Below are 27,958 nucleotides of genomic sequence, written 5' to 3' on the forward strand. Positions count from 1 at the left end.
CCTGCCACCTTTACTAGGAACTTTTTTAGAAGGAAAGAATATAACCTAGAAACAGGATTATCAGAAACTTTTATTTGTTGTGATGTGCAGCATCACACAAACACTGAAATGAAGAGGAAAGCATTTCAGATTGTCAATCTGCAGGCAAAATACAGAAACACATAAAAGATTTGTCAGTGTTAACAGCCATAGAATGAATTAATAGATCTGCTATGGAAGGAAGATTAAGCCTTTGGGGTTTTTTTTGGTAAAAATTAATAAATTAGTTCTTTTAAAATTACATTTTATTCTATGTGTGCAGATGTGCCTTTTCTGTTGTTTTCCATTTTTGCATTTAGTACAAACATATGGCAAAGGCTAGTTTGCCTGTTAAAATGGATAAGAATCAGACAATAGTTCTGAACTAAGAGCCACTACCAATATGTTTTGAAGTGAAACAGAATCTTTCCACTACCTTCAAGAGAAGCACAGTCAATCCCAAACTACAGAATCCTACGGATATATGGTGGGAAAGCAAATGTAATTCCTAGGGTTTATATTTACTAAGCTATTGTAAAATCCTATGTTAATAGTTGGAGATCTATAGTTAATCCATAGTTAGAGATAGCAGCAGAGATCCATAGTTAATAATAATTTAAAGCAAACAACCAGAAAAAAAAAGTTGTCTAACCAGGCTAGAAAAATCAAAATATGCCAATTAAACGAAACACAGTGAGAACAGGACAAAATTTCCCTATTCCTTACGTGCCATTCTAGCTGGTCACTGCTTATCTCTCTCCTTCATTTTATCAATGTAGTTCAGCACCTCTAGAGTCCTTCTACCAGCCAAACTCAGATACTCAGCTTCAGAAGAAAAGGCCGCTATTCCTGCTGCGCTGCCCGTGCCCGCAGGCTGCAGCCCCTCACGTGCTGGCATTTTGTGCCCTCCAGCCGTGCCTGTGGTGCTGGGAGGAGGGAGACCCCCCGGGCTGCGGGCAGAGGGGAGGGAGCTCCCACAGCTGCACACCTGCATGGTGCCACACTGGGTGGCAACATCCACTTTCTCTACTTCTGTAACAGAGCTCTCAGTCTGTGACCAAACATCACACGTGGTACTGCGAGTGACATGCTCTCTTTTAAGGGCTTGGTGTAATGAGCCGCCCTCAGATGGGGCGGTGTGGTTTTTATTTTCCTCCTCTGTGGCACATAAAATAGAGTCTTTCTCCTGAAGATGGTTTGCTGCTTCACTAGTCAAAATACTGCTGGGCTGGAGAGGCACAGTTCTGGTGTGAGAGGCCTTGGGGGGCTCTGTGTTTGCGGAGGCTGAGATTAGGTTGGCATCATCTATCTTCAAGGACTGTTCATTCAGATGTTCTTTCTTTTTGGCTGTGTCTTCCTCTTCAGACTGTTTGAACAGAATTGCATGAATGCAACTGTTAAAATAGTTCAATAACTAAGTATTAAGTTAATGACTAACTAATAACTAAGTTAATGAAATAAACAGAAAGGCCAGAACTCTCTGGTTTTGGTTGTGTGGGGGTTTTTTCAGTCTTTCTCCAGGGGTATACTCCTGGCCTTTGTGGAAGAGAAGGTGGGTAAGGCAGACCTTCACTCTCACACAGAATTTATACTGTGACATTTTTGTATTCAAGAATGGCTGAAAACAAACAGTGTGTCAAATCCTCCTGCCTTACAGGCATGTAACATAAGGCAGCTATACATCAAGGAAGAGAGCAGAAGCTTGCTTAGCGTCTTCCCACAGTCGTGTTACTGTAATTCCACAAGGCCTGATATTATCAGAGACCAGACCACGTCTGTTAAACTACTTCGGAAAATCTACAGCTAATCATTTCTTGTCTTCCTCACACATGAAGTTGCCTTGTACAAAACAAAACCATAAATAAGATTCCAGCTACATCCACCATTAGATGCACTCAGGCATACAGGTATCATTCAAATGAACCCCTGCAAACCCATAAAGGGGCAGCACTCACTGTGTCAGGACTAGAGCTGAAACAGCTCTCTGTCTGCCGCGGAGAGTAACTGGGAGACTGGCTGCTGAGTGATGACTCCACATCTGAAAAACGAGATGAAAAGGAAAGGTAGGTTACTCACCAAAAATTCCCCAAACATCCAACTCTCAAGTACAGCATGTAGAATTAAACATTACTACTTCTGATGAAGTTTTAAGATATTGTTTAATGAATAAAGTGTTAGCAAGGTCAATCTAGGTCTTGGCAATAGCCAATTCTTCTCCTCTCGGGACAACACATCTTAACACAAAGCATGAAACAGGTTCCCCAAAGCTTCAGCTATGCTGTTAATCAGCAGCCTGCACCAGCAGCAGAACCGTGCTACCCAAAAGCAAGGTCAGGTTGGACGGGGCTCTGAGCAACCTGCTCTAGTTAAAGATGTCCCTGCTCATTGCAGGGCAGGGTGAACTAGATGACCTTTAAAGATCCCTTCCAACCCAAACTATTCTATGATTCTGTGAGTCTATGAAAAGGAAGAAGGACTCTGCAGAGCAAGGGCAGGGAGAGAATGCAGCAAACTCCCTGCGCACATTGGCTGCCATACAAGTTACATGGGCTTATGGCCATGTTTTACTCTTGGAGGCCCTTGGGAGATCTTCTGCTCTGAAATGCAGCCAGCACAGCTGACCCCTACGGCTAAAAGGGAGCAAAAAGGATGTGAGATCTCCCTGCTGACTCCTATCACTCTGTGCACATGTGGAATGACAGCATGTAGTCTAGTGGAAGAGAATAAAGACTAGTAAAGACTAGACCAGTAAAATGGCACATGTCAAACATCTAATGAAGATATTCATTAATAGAAAAAACATGTCCAAGATTTTTTCCAATCAACAGAGGTCTGCAAGAACAGAAAGAAAGAAAATGACTGGCATTTACTTGGCATTTTACTATGTGGTGATGTTGGTAAACTTGAGCTGTGATGTTTAGTTTAATACTCTGGACCTCTTGCGTGGATTTTTTTTTTTTTTTTTTTTAGCACTTACCCCTACTTTCAGAGCTGGCTTTTCAGTTTAGAGGACAACTTTGGAGGAAATGGGACAATGAAAAATATGTGTATAATACTCACCAGAAAGAAGTTAACCTGAATTTATCTCTTCGAGTAAAAGCAAATACAGATAATTCTTAGTTACCTGGTAATGCTAGTCTTCTTTATACAGTGCTGCATGAATCAAAAATACAAGCCCTCATCAAATGTAACATCCTAAAAAGATCAAAACACTTCTCTCTGGCTTTAAAAGGAACTGTTTCAGTTTCACATGTAGAGAAAAATCTGATTTTTCACTTAATAATGTATAAATGGTACTAACCCCTCTCCATCTTGTGAAGATTTGAACTCACTCCAAACTTATACTCTTTCTCTTGTGCTGTTGTGAACTTTTAAAAATAAGTAAGTGTTAATAGTGAGGGTTCAGCTGATCGGCACCTCAGGTTAAGTGAGGAATGTTCAGTTTCTGTATTACATAAAGGAGACACTGCACTGTACCACAAATTATTTCAAGAGGTACAAAACCCCTGAGCAACATTGTGTAGCTGGGTGACTTCTGTGGGCAAAATAGCTACAAGATTCTTTATAAGTATACCGGCATAAGGTTCCTTTATAATACTGAAGTGTCCTGCATATAATATCTGGGCACTGCTTGCAGAGTCTGAACCTAAGGGTTAATGGGTAACTTATGCAATGTAATTCAGGCATCAGTTTAGGTGTGAATCAAACCATGTAAATTATGGACCTGAAAGGGCTATCTATCTGAACCACTTAACTAGAAGCTGTTCTTTCTGGCTGCCCTGTATAAACCATGAAGGAAGTTTCCACAGAAGTTAATTCAGAGAAGCTAAATTCAGTTTCTAACTGTTGTGGGCATTCCTTCTCCACCTCAAACGAATGGTGCAAACAGTAGGTTTGGCAAAACATATGTCTCTTTAAAAAGTTACCTCTTCAAAGCCAAAGAGCTGGTTCTGTCTCCAGGCTGATTCTTTCACAGACTCGTTGTCACTGAGAGATGCAAACACAGAGTTCTCTGCTAAGTGATTTTCCCTCCTATACTTTTATTTTCTTTCTGAATTAAAGTCATTACTGGTGACTTTTTTTCCTTCAATTTTTATTTTGTCTTCAGTAACCATGGAATGCTTCCCACTATTGAAAACATTGAACTTATTTCTGAACCTGAGATTTAACACCAAGAATCTGTTTTTCACAAACTTCTCTTCTGTTGAAATGCAAAATGTAATATGAGAGATGACAGAAGATAGTCCTGCTTTGTAAAATGAAAGGTGTTATGGATCGGAGTCTTTGATAAAACCATCTTTTGTAAAACATGGAGCACTCACATATGCTAACTTTAGCCCAGGGAAGACACTACCTCTGCAGTCAGTGGAAGGAGACAGGGTCTTTTAGAGGGCAAGTCAGAGCAACAGCTTAACTTCAGGGACTCCAAAGTGTCCCATGAAGCAGTCTTTCTCTATACGTATTATAGGTAGATAAACAATGGTACAAAGGGCTTACATGTGCATAAGTTTATTCACATTATTCAATACTATTTTCACTGGGAAAACTTGGGTCCTCAGTAATACTGTTTAGAATTTTGCCTTCATGTCCTCTTAGCAGGACTTCTCCAATTCAGCAAGGTCTCTGCAGTTATCACTAGTTAATAGATGGATAATTTCTATGGCACTGACCTTTTTTTTCTTGAATAGTTCTGTACATTCTCCTTTAAGTTAATCCGCTGATCATGGTGATAAGCAAATGTCTCTAAAATAAAAAAGTAAACCTTGATTTTAAAACACAATAGCATAAATGCAATTTGCGTAAATGCATAATAAATGCTTCTGTCAACTTTTAAAAATAATTTCAATAACTGGATTTAAAATTAAATTACTTCATTCTGAAGATTCATGATGTTTTCGGTCAGGACAGACACATCTCTGGTTATAAAAGCATATGTCTTTAAAAGGAGAATAAAAACCAGAATATATGTCCTTAAAATATTGACACTCACCAATTTTTTCAAGGTTTGCAGGTTTTCCCTTATTTTCAGATGGCATGAAGTAGTGCTGTCCCTCATGACAGTCCTGCAGGTGGGTTTTATGAAGTCCACTGGTTTTCTTGTAGCTTGCACTTGAAGCATTGTCACTTTTAAGTAAAACCTGTTCTGGAGCTGTGAAAATGCCTTCAAGGTGTCTGTCTACAGAACTTTTTTTTGCATTGATTGCAGGATAAGCCTCTCTAGTATCATAAGGATAATTTCTGTTGGTCATTTGATTTCTATCATCAGGATCAATCAAAAAAATGGCAGTACTGCTTTGGTTAACAAAAGGATTAAAATACTTTGTGGAAGGATTATTATGGATTGGTTGGCTCTCATCTTCGAACAGTGCCAGAAAGGAACAATTACTTCCATCTTGGGGAGCTTTCAGTTCTGCAGTTTCTTTCACAACATCAAACAATGGTTCTTTTATTCCTTCACTGTTTTCTGATTCGTTACTGGTCATTATCACTGCATTTTTCCTGGCAGAATTCATATAGTCTAGCCTGGGGGGGGGGGGGGGGGGGGGGCGGGGTGGAGGAGGGGTAGAAAAGAAAAAACAGCTTGCTCAGTACGTAAATAAGCAAAATACTAACCGCTAACACAACAAATTATGATAACTCAATGATAAAAATCTGAAAGACTTTACTCATCACACTTGCTTTTGTCCCAAATGTACATTATTTCAACTGAAAAAGTGTCCTGTATTTTATTTCCACTTTATAGTATGGTTGATTTAAAAGAGGTTCTGTTTCATGATGTCTCCAAACATATCAAGACATGGAGCACATCCTCCTGAGTAGGGAACTGTGATTTATAAAATCAGCCACAGTATGTCACTGCTGCTCCACCAGCTGACCAAAGTCCATTTTCGGGGGGGGAAAAAAAAAAAAAGAGGAAGACAGCTTCTTCTGTTCATAAAAATTGTTTGTTCTTCAAGACTACAGTTCTCTCCTGTACTGAAAGCCCATAATAAGCTCTGTGTACTGCTTAATTCCTGGTCTCTTTAGCAAGTGACTTCCATTTGCACTTGAGGTCAGTAATCCTAATTCAGCACAGAATTTTTCTATTCCACTGTCAGGAGGCCAGTCAGATGGTTTGTTTTGCCCATACTTCCCTACCCCACTTCTGATAGTAGTGGTTTTGAAGATGCTATCATGCTAGCATCATTAGCATGAAAGCTATCATGCTTTCACTTATGTGGCTCTTAATTTAACATGTTCGCTGCTTTTTTCTAGGCTTGATCTGCTGACTGACCGTTCAGAAAATCTGAGCAAAAGGTTGAGAGGCTTCTGAAGCACAGAGAACTGGCAAAGAAGGTCATTCAAAAAATGCTCTTTCTTTAAAAAAATTTGAGCAATGCTATCAATGGAACTTGAAAACTGAAATGTAGTACAGAAAACTCTTACTGGAGAAAAATTCTGTAATGTTTTGATCGGCAAATACTTGGAACTGGATAAAGATCCTGGAGAACTTTAAATAAGAAAGTAGTGTCCTCTACTTACAGAAAACCCCCAGAACAGTTTTAAAAGTCTAAACACACTAGAGTTTATTTCTGGAGAAACTTGGATAGATCTATGTGAGGAAGATAAAGGCATTTTGTGAAGCAATTCAGAGGCTCCTTCTTCACATCACCTGAACATTTTGTAATGCTAAGTAAAAGTTAATAGTAGATGAGGAAATAGCTGAGCACTATTCAGAGTGAAAGACAACTGCTATTTTAATAAGACGTCTAAAACTTTTAGTTAATATTTAATGATCTTGAGGTGCCACAGTTCTGAGATTATGCACATTGATTACATCATGAGTATGTTACAATTACATTAAACGATTGTATAAGTTTATACTCTACTTTTCAGATACAGCAAAAGAAACTCCCTTCCCAGGAGAACTGCCAGCTCGTGAGGTATAAGAATTTATGGCTATAATGGATGAAAACAAAACAAAGACAATACAAAGAAATGGATTTGAAGAACAGTTGGAAAGGAGATGTTGTTAGTGGGCCATGAACAGGCGAGGACTAAGGGAGGTGCCGTAAGCAGAGGAGTGCAGGCCTGAGGGCCTGTGGAGAAATGAAAGGAGAGATGTAGGCGAGATAAGGTAAGGTAGGCCTTTAATGTAAATATATTCATCTGGAATTCACCAAGATATACAGCAAGGTGAATGCTATCCTCATTTTAGGTTTTGCTGGAGAAGCAAAGAGAGCTTTGCCGGGAGAAGCTAGGAGAAGAGAGAAAGAGAAAGTTAAGGTGGCTAGGACTGGAAGCTGATGTGTTCATCTAGTTATCATGTGGTCAGTGAGCTTATCAGTCATTCGACTCGCAGGCAAACAGGGTGTAGGTACTTCAGGAACAGCAAAATAATATATGGCCTTTTTATGGCTCTATCCAGCCAAAGCTAGAGACTGACAGGAACTTTCAACCAGATGGCAGACTTACAGAATAAAAAGAGTAAAGGAAGATTAGCCCTGTAAGACCCCTAGATCCAAGGCAAGAGCCCCTGGAAAGAAACTGAAATAAAATGTTCTGCATAAATTAGTCTGGCTCTAAACCCTCTGTGCTGAACAAGATTTTTAATCAGCACATACAAACAGAAATATATTCCAGGTTTCTATCCATTCTTTTAAAAAAAGGTGTATATTCTCATAAAAGTATTATTGAACCAATTCTAAAAAAAACACCCCTATAGTAAGATCATGTATGAAAGAGAAGGAAAAAAATGCTTTGTTCCTGAAATCCCAAATGTAAACAATGTAAGTGGAGAAGCTGCCCAACTGCTACACCATCAATGTCATCAGAAAAACACTTGCAACAGTGACCAGAACTAATGAGAGCTGGGGCAGCTACCCTCCCTGTGGCCTCTTACTAAATCTGTGCTTCTCACTCAGCGTGAATTCAGTAACACCATCATGTGTGTGATGTTGCAAAAACCAGATCATGGTTCCAAGTGCCTACCTAAAATCCACGTTTTGCTGCCTTTCAGCAAATTTAAATAGCTCGGTATGTTCATTCTTTAATTTCAATTTCTATTTGAAAAGCACCAAAAATCAGTGAAAAATCAAGTAGCAATAAGTTTCAGATTGTCTTAGTATTTTTCTTACTTAAACTTGACTGTTATTTCTCTCTTTAATGTAAAATCACTGCCTACCTATGCAATGGCTTAAACAGTTCCTCAGGCATGGTATCAGACTTCCTGAAAATACACTGGCTTGGAAGTTTTGTAATCCAAGGGTCTTGATCAGAACTATTTCCTGGCTGAGAAAACAGTAGAAGCTGTCAAACTCTGAATATATATAATAGTTATAGTGTTTAAAACTTTAAAGTTGGGTTTGCAAACAATATACATTTTCCCACTATTTTCACTTTTTTTCTTTACAGTAGAAGCCAAAACTTCCTTACAGCCTGATTTCTGTATAACTCATACTTTTCCATATTTGCATATCACTGTTAATATGCAAAATGTCCTTTTAGCACCCCATCCTCTCATAGTATGAACAAGCTTGGTAGACTGTAGCATGCTGAAGTTCCACTGAAAATCACATAATTATAGAGAGCTGTTGTGTGGAAGGGACCTCAAGAGGTATCTCGTCCAACCTGCTCAAAGCAGGGCCAGCTTCAAGGTTAGGCCAGATTGTTCAGGATTGTCAGGACTGAGATTCCACAACCTGTTTGGATGGCCTCTTCTGGTGCTTAGCTACTTTTGTAACAATACTTTTTTCCTATACAAACAGAATTTCCATTGTTGAAATTTGTGACTTTTACTTCTGCCATTTCATGGTGTACCTCTGGCTCTGTCCTGTCTGTAACTCTGTTTAGACTGTGGAAGACAGCAGTTATTTCACCCCACACCCCTATAGCCTTCTCTTTCCCAGGCTATGAAAGCCCTCTTTGCTCAGTCTCCCCACATGCATCATGTGCTCCAATTCCCTAACAATTTTTGTGGCCCTTCATTGGTCTTGCCACAGTTTGTTGATCTCTCTCTCGTACTAGGGGTCCCAAAACTCGACACAGTATTTCGGATGTGTTCTCACATATGCTGCTTAGAGTGAAATAATCACTTGCCTTTGACTGCTGGGTATGCTCTTTCTAATACAGCCCTCTATGTAGTTGGCCTTCGCTGCTACAAGGCTGACTCATGTACAGCTTGTTGTCCACCAGCACCCTCGGGTCCTTCTCTGCAAAACTGCTGCCTGCTCAGCCAGTCCCCACCTGCACTGATGCGTGGGGTTATTTCTCCTGAGGTGCAGGGCTTTGTATTTCTCTGTGTTAATCTGTATGAAGTTCCTTCTGTATGAAGTGGCCTTCTGCTTGTCAAGATCCCTCTGAGTAGCAGCCCTGCTACTGTAATGATCGCTCTGCCAATTTGGTGTCATGCATGAACCTGCTGAGGTACTGAGGGTGCATTCTGTCCCATTGTCTAACTCTCTAATGAAGATGTACTGGACTTAGTATTAATGTCTGGGGGATCCCTGCCATTACTGACCTGTTGCCAATTAGGCTTTAGCCCACAGACAACTACTTCGAGCATGATGGTAACAGACAGGTTTTTTACCCATCTTATTGTCCACTCATCTGGTTCATACCTCCCTGCTTTGGCTACTAGGATCCCATGGGAAACCTTGTCAAAAGCCTTCCTAAAGTCAAGGTAAATAATATCTGCTTCTCTCCCTTAATCATAGAGCTAGTCATTTCATTACAGAACGCAATCAGGTTTGTCAGGCACAGTATGGCCTTGGTAAAACTATGCTGGCTGTTCCCAGTCACCTTCTTGTTCTTCATGTACCTTGGAATTGCCTCCGGGAGGTCTAGTTCCATAATCCTTTCAGGGACAGAGGTGGGATGATACTTCCCCAGATCATGCTTATGTTTTAGCAGATGGGTGTGGCATTTGTGTATTTCTTGTCACTGAGGAGCCTTCCCGATCACCACAGTCTTTCAAAGACGATAGACATCTGCCCTGCAGTGGTGTCATCCAACTCCGTCAATATACTTGAATGCACCCTGTCCAGTCCCACGTATTCCTTTATGTCCAGGTTCCTAAGGATTCCCTAACTTGTTCCTTCACTACTGTTTTGGACCATTCTCCTCCAAACTCTCTACTGAGCTTGAAGATGTGCCAGAGAGCAGACCTTGTCAGAAAAGCCTGAAGCAAAGTAGGTCTCGAGTGCCTCAGACTTTTCCATGTCCTTTGTCACTAGGTCATCAACTCTATTTAGCAGTGGACAGCATTTTTGTTGGTTTCCTTTTGCTGATGACATACCTATAGAAGTCCTCCTTGCTGCCCTTCTCACCCATTGTGAGTTTCAGCTCTGGCCATCCTAATGCCACCCCTCCAGGCTCAGGGGATGTGTCTCTATTCTTCCTGGGTGGCCCATCCCTCCTTCCACACTTCCTTTTGGCATTTGAGCTCAGTCAGGAGTTCCCTGATTCAGCCAGACTGGCCTCCAGGACCTACTCATTCTCTTGCACATTGAGGTGGACTGTCCTTGTGTTTTGAAAACATCTTTCTTGGGCTCCTTTGTCCTTCAGGTCAGCTTCCTGTGGGTTTCTGCCTACCCGTTCCCTGAACAACCCAACATCTCCCCTTCTGAAACCCTGAAGTACTCCTTCCTCATTTACAGCAAGACTTTAAAATACCACTGGTGATACATGTAGAATTTGTTTTATTATTTTCAACAAATAATATCTTTTCTAAAAATAAAGCATATTATGAGACCCCCCTTATATTTGCTATTACTTTTCTAAGGATGATTCTTCTAAGAATCCCAAAGTTAACAAAAAAAAAAAAGTAACATACATCAGAACAAATAACTTTCAATCATTTCTTAAATTTAACTTGAGTTAAACAGTAGGCTTTTCTCAATCCTTTTAGGAGCATTGAGAATACTGTAAGAACTATATTACTCACTGAGACACTGCATGATTACAAACTAGGTCACGGTGATCACCTGGGATCATACAATACCCAGTTATACTAACTGTACATTTAAGAAAGCTGTATTTATAACTGTAATACATTTCAGCTTTCTTTAACCAACTTTACAAGCCAGAAACAAAAGAAAGCCAGTGGTATGTGACTAACTCTCCTTCTACAGATATCAGTGATACTGAGAGCTCAGTGAACAAAAGCTCAAGTTAAGTGTATTTCATAACAATAAAAGAAATATATGGAATATTCATTACCACCAGCCTACAAGAAATGTTGATCATTCATAATTATCTTCACCATTACACTAATTCTACACCCCAAATAAATGAAAGTTAGTTTAAAAAAATTCTGCGGAAATAACAAAATATTAATCAAACCTGGTTTTGCAGCTTCTCTTCGTAGGTCTGTTCCCAAGTGTTACCCATTAGGTTTGTGTTGAAATTTTCTTCTGAAAATTGTGTACAATTAGAGGACCAAAAAACAGAAGAGGACAATGGACAGGCACTAAAAGCTCTTGCTATGTTGTCTTCATGTTCCATACTAGAGTCAGCATACATTAATTCTGTTACTTGTGATAACTAGACAAAACATAGCAGAGACATTTTATTTATCTAAAACTGTTTTGATGTAAGCATAAAGTTCAAAGTAATCATACCTTTCTTTTACATCTCTGCACATATACCACATGCAAGAGAAAATTGTCATGTATTCTGATATGATTTTTTCATGAAAAATGTAAGGTAAACGTCTGGTCCATTTGGGGACCAGAATGGAGCCCCCATAATCCAGGGGGAAATGGTTAGTGACCTGCTGCACCACTTAGACACTCACAAGTCTATGGGGCCTGATGAGATCCACCCGAGAGTACTGAAGGAACTGGCAGATGTGCTCACCAAGCCCCTTTCCATCATTTACCAGCAGTCCTGGCTAACTGGGGAGGTCCCTGCTGACTGGAGATTAGCAAATGTGACGCCCATCTTCAAGAAGGGCCGGAAGGAGGACCCAGGGAACTACAGGCCTGTCAGCCTGAACTCGGTACTGGGGAAGCTGATGCAGCAGATCATCCTGAGTGCTATCACACGGCATGTAGAGAATAACCAAGGGATCAAGCCCAGCCAGCATGGGTTCAGGAAAGGAAGGTCCTGCTTGACCAACCTGATCTCCTTCTACGACAAGGTGACTCGCCTAGTGGATGAGGGAAAGGCTGTGGATGTTGTCTATCTAGACTTCAGTAAAGCCTTTGACACAGTTTCCCACAGCATTCTCCTGGAGAAACTGGCTGCTCATGGCTTGGATGGGTGTACTCTTCTCTGGGTAAAGAACTGGCTGGATGGCCGGGCCCAAAGAGTGGTGGTGAATGGGGTTTACTCCAGTTGGCGGCGGGTCACAAGCGGTGTTCCCCAGGGGTCTGTGCTGGGGCCAGTTCTGTTTAACATCTTTATCAATGATCTGGACGAAGGGATCGAGTGCACCCTCAGTAAGTTTGCAGACGACACCAAGTTGGGCGGGAGTGTTGATCTGCTTGAGGGTAGGAAGGCTCTGCAGAGGGACCTGGACAGGCTGGATCGATGGGCCGAGGTCAATTGTATGAGGTTTAACAAGGCCACGTGCAAGGTCTTGCACTTGGGCCACAACAACCCCATGCAATGCTACAGGCCTGGGGAAGAGTGGCTGGAAAGCTGCCCGGTGGAAAAGGACCTGGGGGTGTTGGTTGACAGCCAGCTGAATATGAGCCAGCAGTGTGCCCAGGTGGCCAAGAAAGCCAATGGCATCCTGGCCTGTATCAAAAATAGTGTGGCCAGCAGGACTAGGGAAGTGATCGTGCCCCTGTACTCAGCACTGGTGAGGCCACACCTCGAATACTGTGTTCAGTTTTGGGCCCCCCACTACAAGAGAGACATTGAGGTGCTGGAGCGTGTCCAGAGAAGGGCAACAAAGCTGGTGAAGGGTCTAGAGCACAAGTCTTATGAGGAGCAGCTGAGGGAACTGGGGTTGTTTAGCCTGGAGAAAAGGAGGCTCAAGGAAGACCTTATTGCTCTCTACAACTACCTGAAAGGAGGTTGTAGCGAGGTGGGGGTCGGTCTCTTCTCCCAGGTAACAAGTGATAGGACAAGAGGAAATGGCCTCAGGTTGTGCCAGGGGAGGTTTAGACGGATATTAGGAAATTTTACTTCACTGAAAGGATTATCAAGCATTGGAACAGGCTGCCCAGGGAAGTGGTTGAGTCGCCATCCCTGGAGGTATTTAAAAGACGTTTGGATGAGGTGCTTAGGGACATGGTGTAGTGGTGGTCTTGGCAGTGTTAGGTTTATGGTTGGACTTGATGATCTTAAAGGTCTTTTCCAACCTATACGATTCTGTGATTCTGTGATTCTGTAATAAGGGCTTATTTCAGGGAAACACATAAGTACCTACTTAAGTTGAAGTATGCACACAAATATTATCCTGAGGAGAGATGGGTATAAATACATTTTTAGCTTTAGACTTGTAGTTAAATGATCTGCTGACTTCGTTCTTAAGTAGTAAAATGAAAAATATTTTACCCTATTGAGGAGAGAACTCCAGCATGTTGTGATAGCCACAATACTATCTCAAGCAGATCAGAACACAAGGAGAAATTTGAAGGCAAAGCTCATGAAATGTCACTGTGTCCACAGCTACATGGAAGTAATGCCTCTAATCCAGTTTATCCAGTGAAAGCAGCACAAACTACTAAAGGAGCGCAAAAGCCTTGTACATTAATTGAACAAAATCTTTGTACCACAAAACTGTATGTTTCCAGAAAGCTGAAAATTATGAATTTTATAGCCCCTCTTTCTGCTTAATAAAGTAGATATAGCTTAATTACTTAAACTGGACACATTTTAACTTATGAAGATTTTAAAAACAGTTCTTTGCAACATACAGGCCTTAGACTTTATTTTTTGATCCATACATTCAATTAGCTTTCTGTGTGTGCACACTGCATTATCATGTGTTTTGATGAACTGATGTAAATCTATCCATACAAGTGGAGGTTGAGGAGAAACTTAGCTATCATTTTGATCTGTTATTTCTGGCCATGCTAAATCTGAAATACGTCCTCTCTGTCTTCAAGAAACAGATGAAAAAGAGTCATAAAGGAAGGCTGATTTAATCTGATATCCAAAAAAGTAGCGGTAGCTCATGGAGATCTTGGCTGAAACACATTAGACAGCTAAACTTTTCACCCATACTAAGTAATTGTTCCTGATTCAAAAGAAAGGAACTTCTAACACTAGAAAAACATCTGTCTTTCTCACTCTAGCAAAACATGCTTTGGCAACATGAATGGGCCAAGAACATACAGAATAATATTGTGCAAGCATCTTTTGCAAGCATCTTTTCCTCAGAGTGCTATCTGATATGAATAGCAGGAGTCAGTGGAGCTATATTATCAAGCAAGGCTGAGTAATCCAAACTAAGTGTCTTCTAACAGATTTACTAACTTGTTTTTTTTGTTTGTTTGTTTGGTTTTCTACACAACAGTGGAATGGGTCATTAAAAAAAGCCTAAATTCCATCTAGAGAATGTTTTTCACTGTAACCTCAATAAGTGTATGAACTTCCCAGTTGTATCCACTGAGACTTGTACTTAAGTTCCTCTTAAAGACTCGCTGCTATCTATGCTTCTCACATTTCATCATTTCGCATTTCTGCATTTGTTTTTAATTTATCTGCTGTTGGCCTCAGTCTCTTTCCCATAATCCCTGTCCTTTGTGACTAGCTTAGAGCACAGATATTCTTAAGTATTTTGGAAAATGCCTAAAACAAGGTGAGCCTTTCAAGAAATATGTAAGAAATAGCAGGAACAAACATAAAATATGACTGGCAAATAATATATCAGTATAGCCTTAGAAACGAAGACTTCACATGTTTCAGTATCCATGAGATTTGGTCACTCTTTGAAAAATCACTTAAAAATACAGTCACTGCTGCACATTTTTAGCTTTCCATCAGTGAGAACAATAAACTTACTTACATTATGCGAGTATTTTACTTTCTCTGAGAGATGCTGCCTTCTGCTGTCCAATACTTGCTTTTGTAACCTTGTAAAATTAATAGAAACAGCATGTGAAATACAAGATATAAGATCTAGAAGATTAAAAACATTCTGAGTATTAATTTCAAAATAATTTAAGAATATTTTTCCACACATCTTAAAAAGGCCTGATTCTTAAGCAGTTATGAGCAGCCAGTGTGCGAGTCAGTCACTTTAGGGTGTCTGAAGTTGGATGGGAAAACAGTGTCAGTGGAAAATGCTGTTTGAATAGCCTGCTCTATGAGATAACTTAGTGTATGTACCTGACATGAGTAAAGAGACATTATTTTTTGAAAAATCTTTCAGCTTCATGTACAGTTTTTTATTTAGAACACATTTATTTAGTCTTTCATAGTAAGAGTATCACGAATGCCAGGAGTGATTGTGAAACTTCTTCATCTTAGAATGGTATATTTATGTTTACTTAATATCCCAAATACAAGACCATCATGAAATACCTTTTCCAGAACTTCATTACAGCTTAACTACTGCCTATTTTATACAAGTACCTGTTCTGGATGTCATCTAAGTTTGACGTATGTTGTGTACGTAGTGGTGACATGGGAAGCTCTATGTTGTGCCTCCTAACAGGCATTTTTACATCTTCAGTGATATCAATGTGGACCGGCTTCCTCATGTTCTCTGCAATGAAAGTATTTGGTATGTCAGCATTGGGCTTGGAGAAAGTTTTGAGCTTCCTGAATTTTCACTAGAGTACAAAAGCTGTTGTTTTAGGTTTCTTAATCCATTTAAAGCCATATTTTTTGCTTTCTTTGTTACTAGCAATGCAAGAGCTCTATTCTAAATGGCATTACAGTATAAAATTATTTACGGTCAGCTGCTGTGTGTAGACAGGCTCTGTTGCCCTCCTCAGTCACCTTCTAATCTTCCTGAGCATGGGACAACAAATTGTCCACAGTCTGGTTTATGAATATGTCACAGAAGATAAGAGTTAGGACTCAAGTTGTAGAGATGTTTTTTAGGAGCTTAATGATGGATTTTAAGAAAGATATTCTGGGTAGAACTGACAGACTATTCCAAATGCCCTCCAAAAGTTATGAAAAAGGAAGTGGAATACAAATGGACCCATTCAATGGCAAAGGGAAAAAGAAATGGATGTAGTGTAAAATTAATGGATGGAATGAGGAAGGTGAGCAAGTGTACAAGGCTTTAAAGGGGAAGTAGGCAGTAGCCAAGGTTATTTGATTCCTCTTATGTTCTGACTTTTTATGCAATCATAATTTTCATATTTACTTACAATTTTTCATTTTAAAAATAAAACAACATTTATTTGAGCATTAAGTTATAAGTGGAAGAACAAGAACTAAAATAATAGCAGTAATAGTTAAGGAGAACCGATTCTGTTAACTGTGAAGTCAGAACACTGTTACACTAAACTCACCGGTGTTGTCTTTTTTGCTTGATATCTGGTTAACAACATACAGATTGAGGAGATCTAAACTGACTGCTGAACTTTTAGGAGATGATACTCCCAGAAGCTTCATCTTTGATTTAAGTTTCTTCTTTTCAAAGAATTCCTGATTTTTTTAAAAGAGAGAATAAGTTTTTGACAGAAGCTTCAACAACACATTACAGCATATACAATTCTTAGTAAACAATTCCTAATAATAAAAGCACACGATTAAATCTCTCTGAATTCTCACACCCTGTCTACTGTTATTTAGTTTATTTTTATTGCCTTGAAAAAGACTGCAAGTATAATTTGGTCATATTCAAAATAAAACACTGTTCTCTTGATGCCAAAAACTTAGTCCTTAAACAGTCATGCCTCAAATTTGGTGTATGAACATCAGAAATATTTCTTTAAAATAAAAGACATACCAAAATGCTTCAAGGAAAAAGTCCTAAAAAAAGTTAAACTTGGGGTTTTTAGGCAGCTTATAAGCTAGTAGGCAAATAAATCAGCCATATACATACACACAGCCATCTATAATGACATAAAGAGTTTATTGTTCTCCAAATTTGTCTTTCTCAACATAGAAAATTGTCTTGTGGCAAAAAAAAGGAGAAAAAAGTAAAGAAGAAAAATGTCTAAGACTGGGACTTTGGAGAGGCTTTTTGTCGCAAGGAACAAAAAGATATATGACTGACACTTTGAATATATCAGGCAGATAATTCTGGAAAATTTAGGAAACAAAAATCTCTGTTTTGTAGGAGACTATTAATAATCATCCTAAAAGCATTAGCATCAAGCACAGCAGATGAATAAATAAAACCAGTGAGATTTCTTCATTGCAACTACAAGAAGGATATTGAAAACTGAAGGCTATGCCAAAACACAAAATAGCATTGGCTTTTCTTCTGAAATGTAATTCCTCTCATGATTGCAGGTTACATGTAACTAATGTAAGTAACATGTTCATTGCTAACTATTTTCCAGTATAATTTATTATATCACAGTCTTTAGCTTTCTAGGATGTTATCATCTATGGAAAATACCTCTTCTTTGGTTAAGAAGAATATCTGCAGTAAGGTAAATTCAGCCTGTGTACAAATCCACACTTCAAAATTCATATTGCTTTGAAGTCCACACCCCCAAAATGCATCCATGTCCCTTCAGTGTCCTGGATATTTTCTTCCCATCACCTCTAAAGTACTATTAATTCTGTCATAGCAATTACAAAATTATCACTGTGTTTAGTAATTTAGTAATAGAGTACTAAATTACTAAAAACAATCCTGTCTTGGATCCTTTCCTGTTTTCTTTCCTCCACTGAAGCAAATTACATAGTTGTAACATAAATTATGTGGCTTAGACCAATAAATCCCTGAGAAAACAGATATTTTGAGAACTCACAGGCCTCCAGGAGACTGGGAAAGTGATGGGGGCAACAAGCTGCTGGTTGGTCCCACATTCCCTTAGGTAAAGGTTTTCATTTCAGAGATTGTGTCCATACTGTCCACCTGTTTTTCCTCCTCCTGTAAATACCAGTGCATCTGCTCTGGGCATGGGGGGGCACCAGCTTCAGTGGTGGAGCTTCCCTATACTGTCTCTTTTTTCCCAGCTGCTGAGGAGAAAACTGACTACTCTTACTACAGTTGTAACTACCTTCTCTTACTGTTTTCTTTCTCTTTCCTGTTTGAAATGTCTTCTGCTATGACAGGGATAAATTTAATTCTATTATTTCACTTTCAGATTCAAAATACAAATAAGCTGGCCTACTTCTGCAAATGCCAGTGTAAAGTACTTCAATGAGCCTAACATTCTTTTACGTAGCGCAGAAAAATAGCTGTGTATATGTGTGTTAGGCTAGTCGACCACGTGGTTGTCACTGTGAGGCTTCAAGCAATCCCGTGTGTCAGCACATACCAACAAAATATAGTAACATAAGTAATTCAGTCAAACTTAAATTGGGCACATTCATTCATTCATTCATGCCTTCTCCTACTCCCTCCTCTTCCTGCTGGAATTCAGTGTAGTAAACCTAGAACAAGACTTTGCTCTAAAAGTTACATGCAGTCAGGCAAACGCATTACAACTGTTATGCTACAGTTGGAGTCTCACTCCAAATGCTTTGAAAGTTTTTCCTAAGTGAATCAATTAAAGCATTTATATAACAATGTAAAATCCAAGATGGCTAGAACTGTTTACCTTTTGCTTTCTCCTTTCCTGCTTTAATATGATTCTGCTCCTGAAAGATGCAAATAATTATTGTTTTAATTGTAAAAGTATAATCTTGAGTCATGGCTTGAATTTCTCATCAATGGTATTGAGAATTTAGGACAAATATGTTATGTTATGTTATGTTATGTTATGTTATGTTATGTTATGTTATGTTATGTTATGTTATGTTATAATGGATCAAACCTTCAGGTAGTAAAGTCAACATATCTCTGTTGAAGTCTCTTTGACTGATCCTGGTTTACTCAGGTGAGAATAGGACCGCATTCTATCTTAGGGTTTCCAAATACACTGAATATTCAGAAGGAAAAGCTTTTAGGCAGTTGACCTGTAATGCAACTTTTTATCAATTCTTAATTTCTTAAAACATTATAAATCTTTGTCAATATATTAATTTCTCCTAATTTTCTTTGACATGCTACAACGTAGTTACAAAATCATATCAGCAAAGAAAACAAAGGACCACAGTACAAGTTTCTACCTTTTGGGACTTTACAGAATATTGTGAACAGTTTGTAAAAAATGTAAGAAAAATAGATTTTCACTGCGAGTCTTATCAAGCTGCTGTTGCTTGTGCAATTTAGGAGGCAGTTATACCTTAAACTACATATCTCACTACTTAAACACAGTCTTAAATGAATTGCCTACAGGACATGGTGCATAAAATTGGAGCTCTGGGTCACTGCTGTGAGCAGGGTAAACATGGCTGCAATCATTGGGTCAGTAAGATTAGGACTTTTTAGGGGGAGTTAGAAATATGGAGTATCCCCTTGGAATTATATTTTTTCTATTTTTTTTTTACTGTGCTTAAAGTTAGAACACACTTTCTAAACATATGCACAAAACATTTACCCTTGCAGTGGGTAGAAGCCCCAGTAATGGATAGTTTTTCTGACAGCTAAATGCAAATCCCAGACTCACCCAAGGAATCCTGACAGATAATTAACAGCAGCAGAAAGCAGCAAGATGATTTGCTGTTTGCTAAGTGACTGCAATACTACACACTGCTTTTTCTTACAGACAGAACAGTATGATAGACTGGCATTTAGGACAAAGTCGGGGTTATTTGTTTGGGGTTTTTTTTTTCATACTGAAGCTCTCCCTTCCCGCTGCTTCACATAGGCAACTTTCAGAAACCTCATTTTGCTGGGAAGACTTCCAGATGGGTAAGGCATTATTTTAGTTTGATTCTGCAATGAGTCAGGATGATTATAAAGCTGTGTTTAGCAAAGCTACTTTCAAATGGCTGACAAAATCTGTGGGGTTTAAATTTCTAGTAGATAGGCAGATGGCACAGCACCTAAAGAAACTATTATCCTCTTTTTTTAACGTTACAACTCAGTTGGTGATTATTTTACTATTTCAGTGAATCTCAATAACTATACATCTTTTTCCCCAAATGGTAATCACTGCTACTCGTGAAGGCATGAGGAAAGGCCCAGGCGGGAGAGCCTCACCCAGCCCCAGTCTGTGGAGAGATCTTAGGCCCAAACGTGACCCAGCCTGCCTGGTGTGGGAGGGCATCTGCATCTCCTCACACAGTCTGGTTCAGGAGGGGACACCGGGGCTGTCACACCCACCATGGCCTGCTGGTCTGTGAGGGGACACCAGGCCTGAAACACACACCATGGCCCTGCCGTTCTGTGAGGGGACACCAGGGCCGTTACACACACCATGGCGTTACTGGTCTGTGAAGAGACACTCGGTCTGTCACACCCACCGTGGCTGTGCCCGGTTTGTGAGGGGACACCAGGGCTGTCTCATACACCATGGCTGTGCCTGGTCTGTGAGGGGACAATGGCTCAGCATGGAGCCATTTCTGGCAGCCTTTGAAGAGTTTCACTCACCGGCTGCCGCCGACCCAGTTCATTTTCTGCTGCTGAGGACGGAGGGAAGGCTGCTGTGTGTGGTGCTGGGAATGGAGAGGGGAGGCAATGGCCACCACAGGGAAAGTTTGCTGCCTTCTGGCAGGGCCTCCGGGCCCTCCTGCAGGGCCTCCTCCTCCCTGGGAGTGCCAAGGCAGCTGCTCTCCATGCCCCCAGACTGCCCAATGCTGGCAGAGAAGAGGGAGAGGGTGGTACAGGGACAGACAACAAAAGGAGAAGGATGCAGAAAGCCAAGTGCTGCAGGCTGATGGGGAGGAGGTGATGCTCCGGTTGCTGCCACCCTTCCTCTACCGCTAGCATTTCCATACAGGTTGCTGCCAGAAGCCATTGTCCTTTTGCAAGGGAATCACAAGCCTCTTGCTGTCCCAAGTGAATCGAATTCACAGTTAGTGCAGTGGGTTACACAGTTGTTGATGTTTTGTCTTTCAGGCCCGGCTTGTCACTGCTACAATCACCATAATTTTTAGGGCAAGAAAGAAGCAACTTCCTCCCCATCCTGCTTTTCCTCAGATATTTTAGGGGCAACGGGGGAATCAATGAGCATTTTCTACTAGTAGGCGTCGTTGCCCTTGGAGCTGCCTGATGAGCTTTGTGTGTAAATAGCGGCAAACCCTCAAGGAGGGATGCAGAGCTGTGGGTGCTCCCTGTGCTCCCGGGGCATCTCCGCAGCAACGCAGCTCCCCTCGCTCCCTTCCCTCTGACTCACTGCCATCAGTGCAGCAAGTGAAGGCACCCATTTACAAAACAACCATTAAAATTCTATAGAAGTTTTTTCCTGCAGTGTTTCCTTACTGAGTTATCTTTAGCCTAACATTTTTCAGGGTACCAATGCTCGATTGTCATTAATACAACAATGTGGAGAGTGCTCAGAGCAGATATTAGGAGCCTAATATTAAAAATGACCCAAGTTTTTTTCTTTCTAATATTTAATTTTGCTAGGGTGTTTATAGAATCCACAGCTAAAAGGTTATAAAAGTGAGAAGATCTGCTTCTCTAAAATATCACCAATTAAACTGAATAAACTTATTGGACAGAATTTTTTATCATTGAGATATCCCCAGTATTTCTGATTAGTATGCATTATTGTTTCTTGTAACAACACTAGATTAAAATCTTCATAGTAAAATATATCTATATTTTAGGTGTGTGTGTCTCTACAGCTAATATGACAGATGGCAGATTGAAAGATTATTTAACTCATTTCATCACTTGAAATAATCTTTTCTATTTTGTTTGCATTTCCATCTAGTGTAAGTGTTTAACTTGTTCATACTATGTCTAAAAGGTACTTTCAGGCATGACATGATCCAGTCCCTTTTACTTTTGTTTTTCTAACACAGTATTGATATTTTTCTGTACCACCCTTAATATTCCATGGCATTATCTGGATTTAAAGGAAAAGACTGCACTTTTCTTTATGTTTGATTTATTGAATCTGGTAGATATCAGTAGCTAGTAGAATCTAGAAAAAGTGATGTGGCAGCCTGAATCAATTATTTTTCAATATAAGAAAACTTCCCCTCCTCAAATTATTTTCTGCAGATAAAGCTAAAGTACCTTTCAAATGGTCATAAAATAATCAGTCCTGTCTTCACCAAAGGCAAAGCAAACAGTGAAGTAAGACCTGAGATGCATATGAGTCCAGATTTTCAGTGTCTAAATATTGCACCTTGACTGTCAACATTTTGAAATAATTGATTTGACTTTTTGAGTGTTGCCACACTTTCAAAGAATTACAGGACATTATTATTAATTTTTCAAAGGTCATAAGAATGAGTTTCATGGAGCTGAGTTGCTTCTCTGGGAAGTGACATAAGTATGGAACAAGGAGACTTCCTCTGTGCATCAGAAACTGAAGTTTAAAGAAAAAAGCCTTCAAGATTTCCCTTTTTTGTAACTTTTTAACAGACACTCTTCAGAATAACTACATTTCACGTTCCTTTGTTAAGAAAGTATTATACAGGATCTTCTTCAGAACAGCTTTCCACCTGTTGCTAAAGTAACTGTTGCAGCTGTAGTCCTTCAGCACTTGAGTTTTGCCCTCCATCATGCTGCTTCATTATCAGATCAGCTGTGGCTAGAAGTGATGTGGCAAAGCAGTCCAAAGCAGCGTACTATCTATCTGATGTAAGACTGCATTTCTCCATGAAGGCTGGTGTTGGAACATTGACCACGCAACTTTTGGCACCCAGCTTTGAGTAAGTCCTCACAGAAATCCTATATAATCAAATAAGAGAGAGGGGGTGTCTTCTGCCAGGTGACCCAGAGCACCGAATTTAGGCTCCTACTCTATGTCCCAACACCCAGAGAGGAAGCAGATAGGTTAGATAACTGAAACTGCATGAAGTGAAAGTGTGTGCTGCTGTCTGCAGCATTATTGTACCCTGAAGATTTGAATGCCCTTCTTTCCCTAAGCAGGACAGTCTTTCCCTTGAGTGAACCGACACTGCTTATGTAAAATCTTATACTCAATGGAGACAGTGAGAGAGAGAGGATGTGTTTTCAAATAATTTCTTAGAACTAACTGCAAATGGTTCTCAGGGTTCTTAATGAATCTTCCACTTCCCAGCAAGTGTCCTCGTCTAATGCTCATTATAACAAAGGAAGGGATTACTAAACAGATGAATGTGTAGTAAAAAAAAACCCTAGGGATTCTCACAGTTGGGTTTAAATATTTTACAACATTACTGATTTTTTGTGTGTTAATTTAACATATTTTAACTTTGATTTTTGCCCAAAATGTTTGATCTTGATATCTAGCATTAGGTGACTAAATCCATCCGTAGATAACTATGTAAGAGATGCAGAGTAACTGAAATGCTTTTGAATCCTCTGTCCAGGGTGGGAACTTCTAGTACTTTTAAATGCTAGGATACACTTACTTAGGTGCCTAAATATTGACCTAATTATCTAATGCTAGGAATGCATGACTGAAAAAACCTGAGTCTGTTCCAAGTGAAAGCTCTTGTTTGGCAAACCCAGTGCTTAAACTTTGTTTACAGAGGAGTTGCACAGTCTTCTCCCAGTCAATGCTCCTCTGCCCGTTCCCCTGCCTGAAAAAACAGCTTATGGAGAAACAAAGTAACACTATCCTTGTGGTGTTTTATACTAACTTGGTTGATGGCTTTGCCCTAAAGGAGTTCTTTTTAAAAGATTGTTGTGATACTGCAAAGTCATGATAGAGTCTGAGGAGGTTTAAAACAGAAGACAAAACTTGTTTTAAAAACAAAGTTCCCCTTTAAAAAGTAGTTCCTCTTGAAAGACAGAACTCTCTTTCAATTAATTTAACGAAAAGTCCCTTCCCCATTCACCTTTAAAGGGCAGAGGCCTTTTTTGATTTACTCTAAGGGCACTAGTTCAAAGAATTCTAGAAATTGCAGAAAGCCCAAGGATTTTTATATTTTACTGCAAAACATTAATCTTCAGCCAAATATCTAAAGAAAAACAGTGGGCTTCCTTATGTTCATGTACAAGGTATCAGCATTAGATTAGAAAAATTACAGTAAATTGCTGTATGACTTGAGTAGCATTCATTTGGTATGTAACCCCAGTTTAAATACCTACAACATATATTGAAATCAATGACTACCCAGCCATTCAATAGAAGATCAGTTTTGGCTCTCCTGTATTGGAAATAGTGCAATGAGAGACCACCTCTTCTGGTTGTTTCTCCTGATGTGCACTCCTTGCTGAGCTGGATCCATTACATTAGGTTTGCAGGAGTTAGGAGTGAGCATAAAAAGAAAGGGATGATGCCATTAGTCCAAAGACTAGATATTAGAGAGGCTAAATAGTTTCCAAACATTGCAAACCAGCCACCTCAGAGAGAAGCACATAATCTACATGGGCTGAAATTCAAAGCCCAGTTGGGAAGAACATGGGATTGGATCTACATGTCAAACCACCAGCCAGGACAGTACCGTTGACAACAGTATATTGACACATTGCTACACGAAGCAGATGCCATTCTTAGGTGATATTATTTAGATGGAATTATTTTTCACAGAATGAGCCCTCAAGACAAAGTGCAGTCCTTAGCTTGATGCAGAACATCAAGATCTGGTTCAGAATCTCATGCTGGAATCCCCACTTTATAAAAACAATATTTCTACAAAGAGCAACAAAGACTAAAGAATCCTCTATAGTTGTGCTAAACTCCAGTAAGGGAACAATGTGAGGCTTGTTAAAAAACAATTAGGAGAGGGATCTAAAAGAATTAAATCCTTACATGTGGCTAGGAGAAAGCTGAAGGATACCAGACTTGAAGCAAAGAGACAGTCTGAACCATAGCAAAAAGCTATACTGCATTCAAAAGAAGATAACAGAAAGGAACATGAACTTTGATAATCATAAAAATACAATTAGATAGGCCAAAAAGAATTTGGGAAACAACTAAGCAAAGGAACAAAACTACTAAATCATTCTTCTTACACATCAACCAGGAGCAAAAGTCTGCTAGAAAGTCTGTAAGGCCAGTTGATGACCAAGGTACAACACAAGTGCTCAGAAGAGACATGGATGTTACAGAAAAGGTAAGTTAGGTTTCTTTGTATCAGTACTCATTGATGAGGAAATGGGGGAGAACTTTTTGCAGGAATCCTTTCTAGGGAACTCAGCAGAGGATCTGTCCAAAGTGAAAATAACAGTAGACAAGGTCAAAATGATCTTACCAAGACAGAATGAACACTAGCATAGCACCAAGGTGAAATGGTATTCACTGAAAAGTTCTATAATGCAGCAGTGTGAAAAGGACCGCTTAAAACTGCCTTGGTTTTGGAGACCAGAGGGTAGCAAATGTGACACAAATGAGAAAAAAAAAAAAAAAGATGCTGTGACAATCCAGAAAGCCTACTTCTGTAGCACAAAAAAATAGCAGGAACTATAATATAGGCCAGCACGTGAAGAGCCAGCATAGCTTCTGTAGATGGAAGTGCTGCCTTGTAAGCGTGTAGAAAAGAGTGATTGCTGTAGTCTTGATGGATTTAATTAAGGCTGTTGACAACATCTGTTACTGAAGGTTTAAAGGAAACTAAGTAGCCGTGAAATAAAAGGGAAGTTCCTGCCATTGGCTAAAATACAAGAGAGAGTGGAGAGAATATTTAGTTCTTGCATCCATGCTCTCAGGGGCTGAGGGCTGATATGAAACAGAGGCTGACAAACCCATGAGTGGTATGGGAAAGTTGTGGGGAACAGGGGGAGAGGGGGAGAGAGCAAGAGCGAGCTCCATTGTTGAATGCCTCTTCCAGAACAGGCATAGGTGGCCATAAAGCGGAGCTTGTGGGAGCCAGGGTCAAAGCAAGCAGAAAGGAGTGGTTCTTCACGTACGGGATGGTAGATCTGAGGAATTGCCTGCCAAAGGATGTTATTATTTATGTAAGAGTTTACATGATTTCAAGAGAGACTGGACAAGTACTTGTAAAAGTACTTGTAAGAGTGGAATATTTCACAGAAAAGCCTCTCAGTCTCATGAAACTCTCACAGCTGAAAATGGCCAGAGGTTGGGAGCGTATAGAGCTACAGCAGGGTAGGTAGCATCACATGTAATTGCAATTCTTATTCTTCCTTGGGTATCTGCTTAGAGCTATTGTGCTCTAAGAGACAGAATACTGTGCTTAGCGGAGGACTGGCCTGAACCAGTTTGGTTATTCTTCATATTTAGAAATCTCCCAAATAAAAGTTAATTGCCGTAAACAATCTTTTTATTGTCATACCTACCAGCTGCAACCCCTCAAATAAACTCTTGCGGCATGACAAAAGGATGGCAGCAGATCTCATGTTTGGGGTGCATGAGTAGGATAGATTATTTTAGTGGATTTATTCCTGCCTGCACTTTTGCAGAGTAGAGCACACTGGCTCTGCTGCAGGCAGTGCTAATATAACTATTGCTAATTGATACCAGCTACATGATTTTACCACTTATACCTGTACTATTGCACTTGGCATGTAGCTTGTTTAAGTGTTTACAATGCACTTGGGCAAAGGATTAATAAAGAAATGTTAGCATTTTCTTCAGATGATCTGAGAGCACAAACCCTTACAAATTTAAAGCAAAAACCAAAAAACATAACATATTTGAGTCTTCTGAAGGCATAAACTAGACACATGCTTCCCATAATTGTATTTTTCTGGAATTGCTGGGTTCAGCTGAGTTTTCTGTGTGCAATAAGAAATAAATTTAACAATATGTCTTAAAAATCCAGCTATGAAAGCTTTTAAGTATTAAAGCCTAAATATTAAAAGTGTAATTCTTTGAGATCATTAGTCAGCAGTTCACTGTGGTTGGAGCAGCTGACACTGACCTTCTCTATCCTTGGCCTTTTCCCTCTCCCTCTCTGTAAAGGGGGAACAACTTGTTTACACTTCTTTCTAGAGCCGTATTCTGTCTAGAGTCATGCTGTTCTCAGAAGTCAGAACTGTTTGTGATCGGTCTGTTATTGATTGTACCATCAGCCAGACCACTCAAATGCCTTACAGATAAATTCTCATAACCTACAAAACATGCAGGGTTTAAATTTACAGAAGACAGAATAAGTGGAAGAGGGCTACTGGTGCAGAAATGCCCCCCATTTACACCTTCTCTGTGGTGCCTACACTCTGGAGTCAAACAACAGGGCAGGACCTTCCCATTTCCCCTCTCCTCTCTACCCTCTTGCCATAATGCATCTCTGCCTAGTCTGGGTACCATACAGCCTCATTAGGACCAAAACAGTTGGAACCAACTGTTGGTAGGATCAGGCCAGTCTCACCACAGTGACACTTCTTCAACAAGCTTCCACATCTGTCACCTTAAAAACTGAAGCTTCTCGCTTGGCTTAGATCTCCAGATCCTAAACAAATTACAGTACCTGGCTATTCTACCGAGGTGCATGACTATAGCCAATGGCTTCTCTAAACCAGGCAGAATAAGAAGACAATTTCTGCTGCTATGAATTTGAAATCAAAGGTCAGATACCTTATCGCCCTTTTCTGATGAAAAGGTCTAATTTGTCATTGGTTTGCTTTGATGTTGCAAACTGTGGGTGTATTTCTGTACTTAGGTAAGTGGTTACATGAAAGTCAATAGAAACTTCGGAAGGACTTCAGAGTAAGGTATTTACTTGAATAAGGTCTTGTATGATCATTCTCTGTCGAATTTGGCTCAAATCGAGGCCTACTATTCCCACACCAGTATGTTAACATACAGCTCAACATTAAAGAAAAAACCAGAAATTCCTAGCTCACCATATTACAGTACATCATATTTTAGAAATTATTTACAGTTCAGTATTAGTATATAATTGAAAACAACAGGCACTGTGTGGATTCATATTTTATGTATTTCATATATACTTCATCCACATATAAACAGTTACATACTTTATGCATGATACATATGTATTCAAATGTTAATTATCCCAAATAGCAGTG

At 39.7% G+C, this 27,958-nt stretch overlaps 2 protein-coding genes across 2 annotated transcripts in view; one reads left to right on the top strand and one right to left on the bottom strand.

Annotated features, from left to right (window-relative positions):
• SLC2A13 (solute carrier family 2 member 13) overlaps positions 1 to 27,958 on the top strand; it is a 206,044-nt gene that overhangs the window by 176,658 nt on the left and 1,428 nt on the right. The gene's annotated exons all lie outside the window — the stretch shown is intronic.
• On the bottom strand, positions 22 to 16,527 carry REDIC1 (regulator of DNA class I crossover intermediates 1). The gene is made up of 11 exons (XM_075491528.1): positions 16,425 to 16,527; positions 15,532 to 15,664; positions 14,963 to 15,029; positions 11,341 to 11,541; positions 8,183 to 8,289; positions 5,009 to 5,541; positions 4,689 to 4,761; positions 3,945 to 4,005; positions 3,320 to 3,386; positions 1,974 to 2,056; positions 22 to 1,384 (listed from the first exon to the last, which is right to left on the bottom strand). Exons 1-11 carry the CDS (start codon positions 16,525 to 16,527, stop codon positions 761 to 763), a joined length of 2,052 nt encoding a protein of 683 aa, XP_075347643.1. The 3' UTR covers positions 22 to 760.

The sequence above is a fragment of the Mycteria americana genome, chromosome 1 (genome assembly GCF_035582795.1).
Source record: "Mycteria americana isolate JAX WOST 10 ecotype Jacksonville Zoo and Gardens chromosome 1, USCA_MyAme_1.0, whole genome shotgun sequence".
Taxonomy (NCBI): domain Eukaryota; kingdom Metazoa; phylum Chordata; class Aves; order Ciconiiformes; family Ciconiidae; genus Mycteria; species Mycteria americana.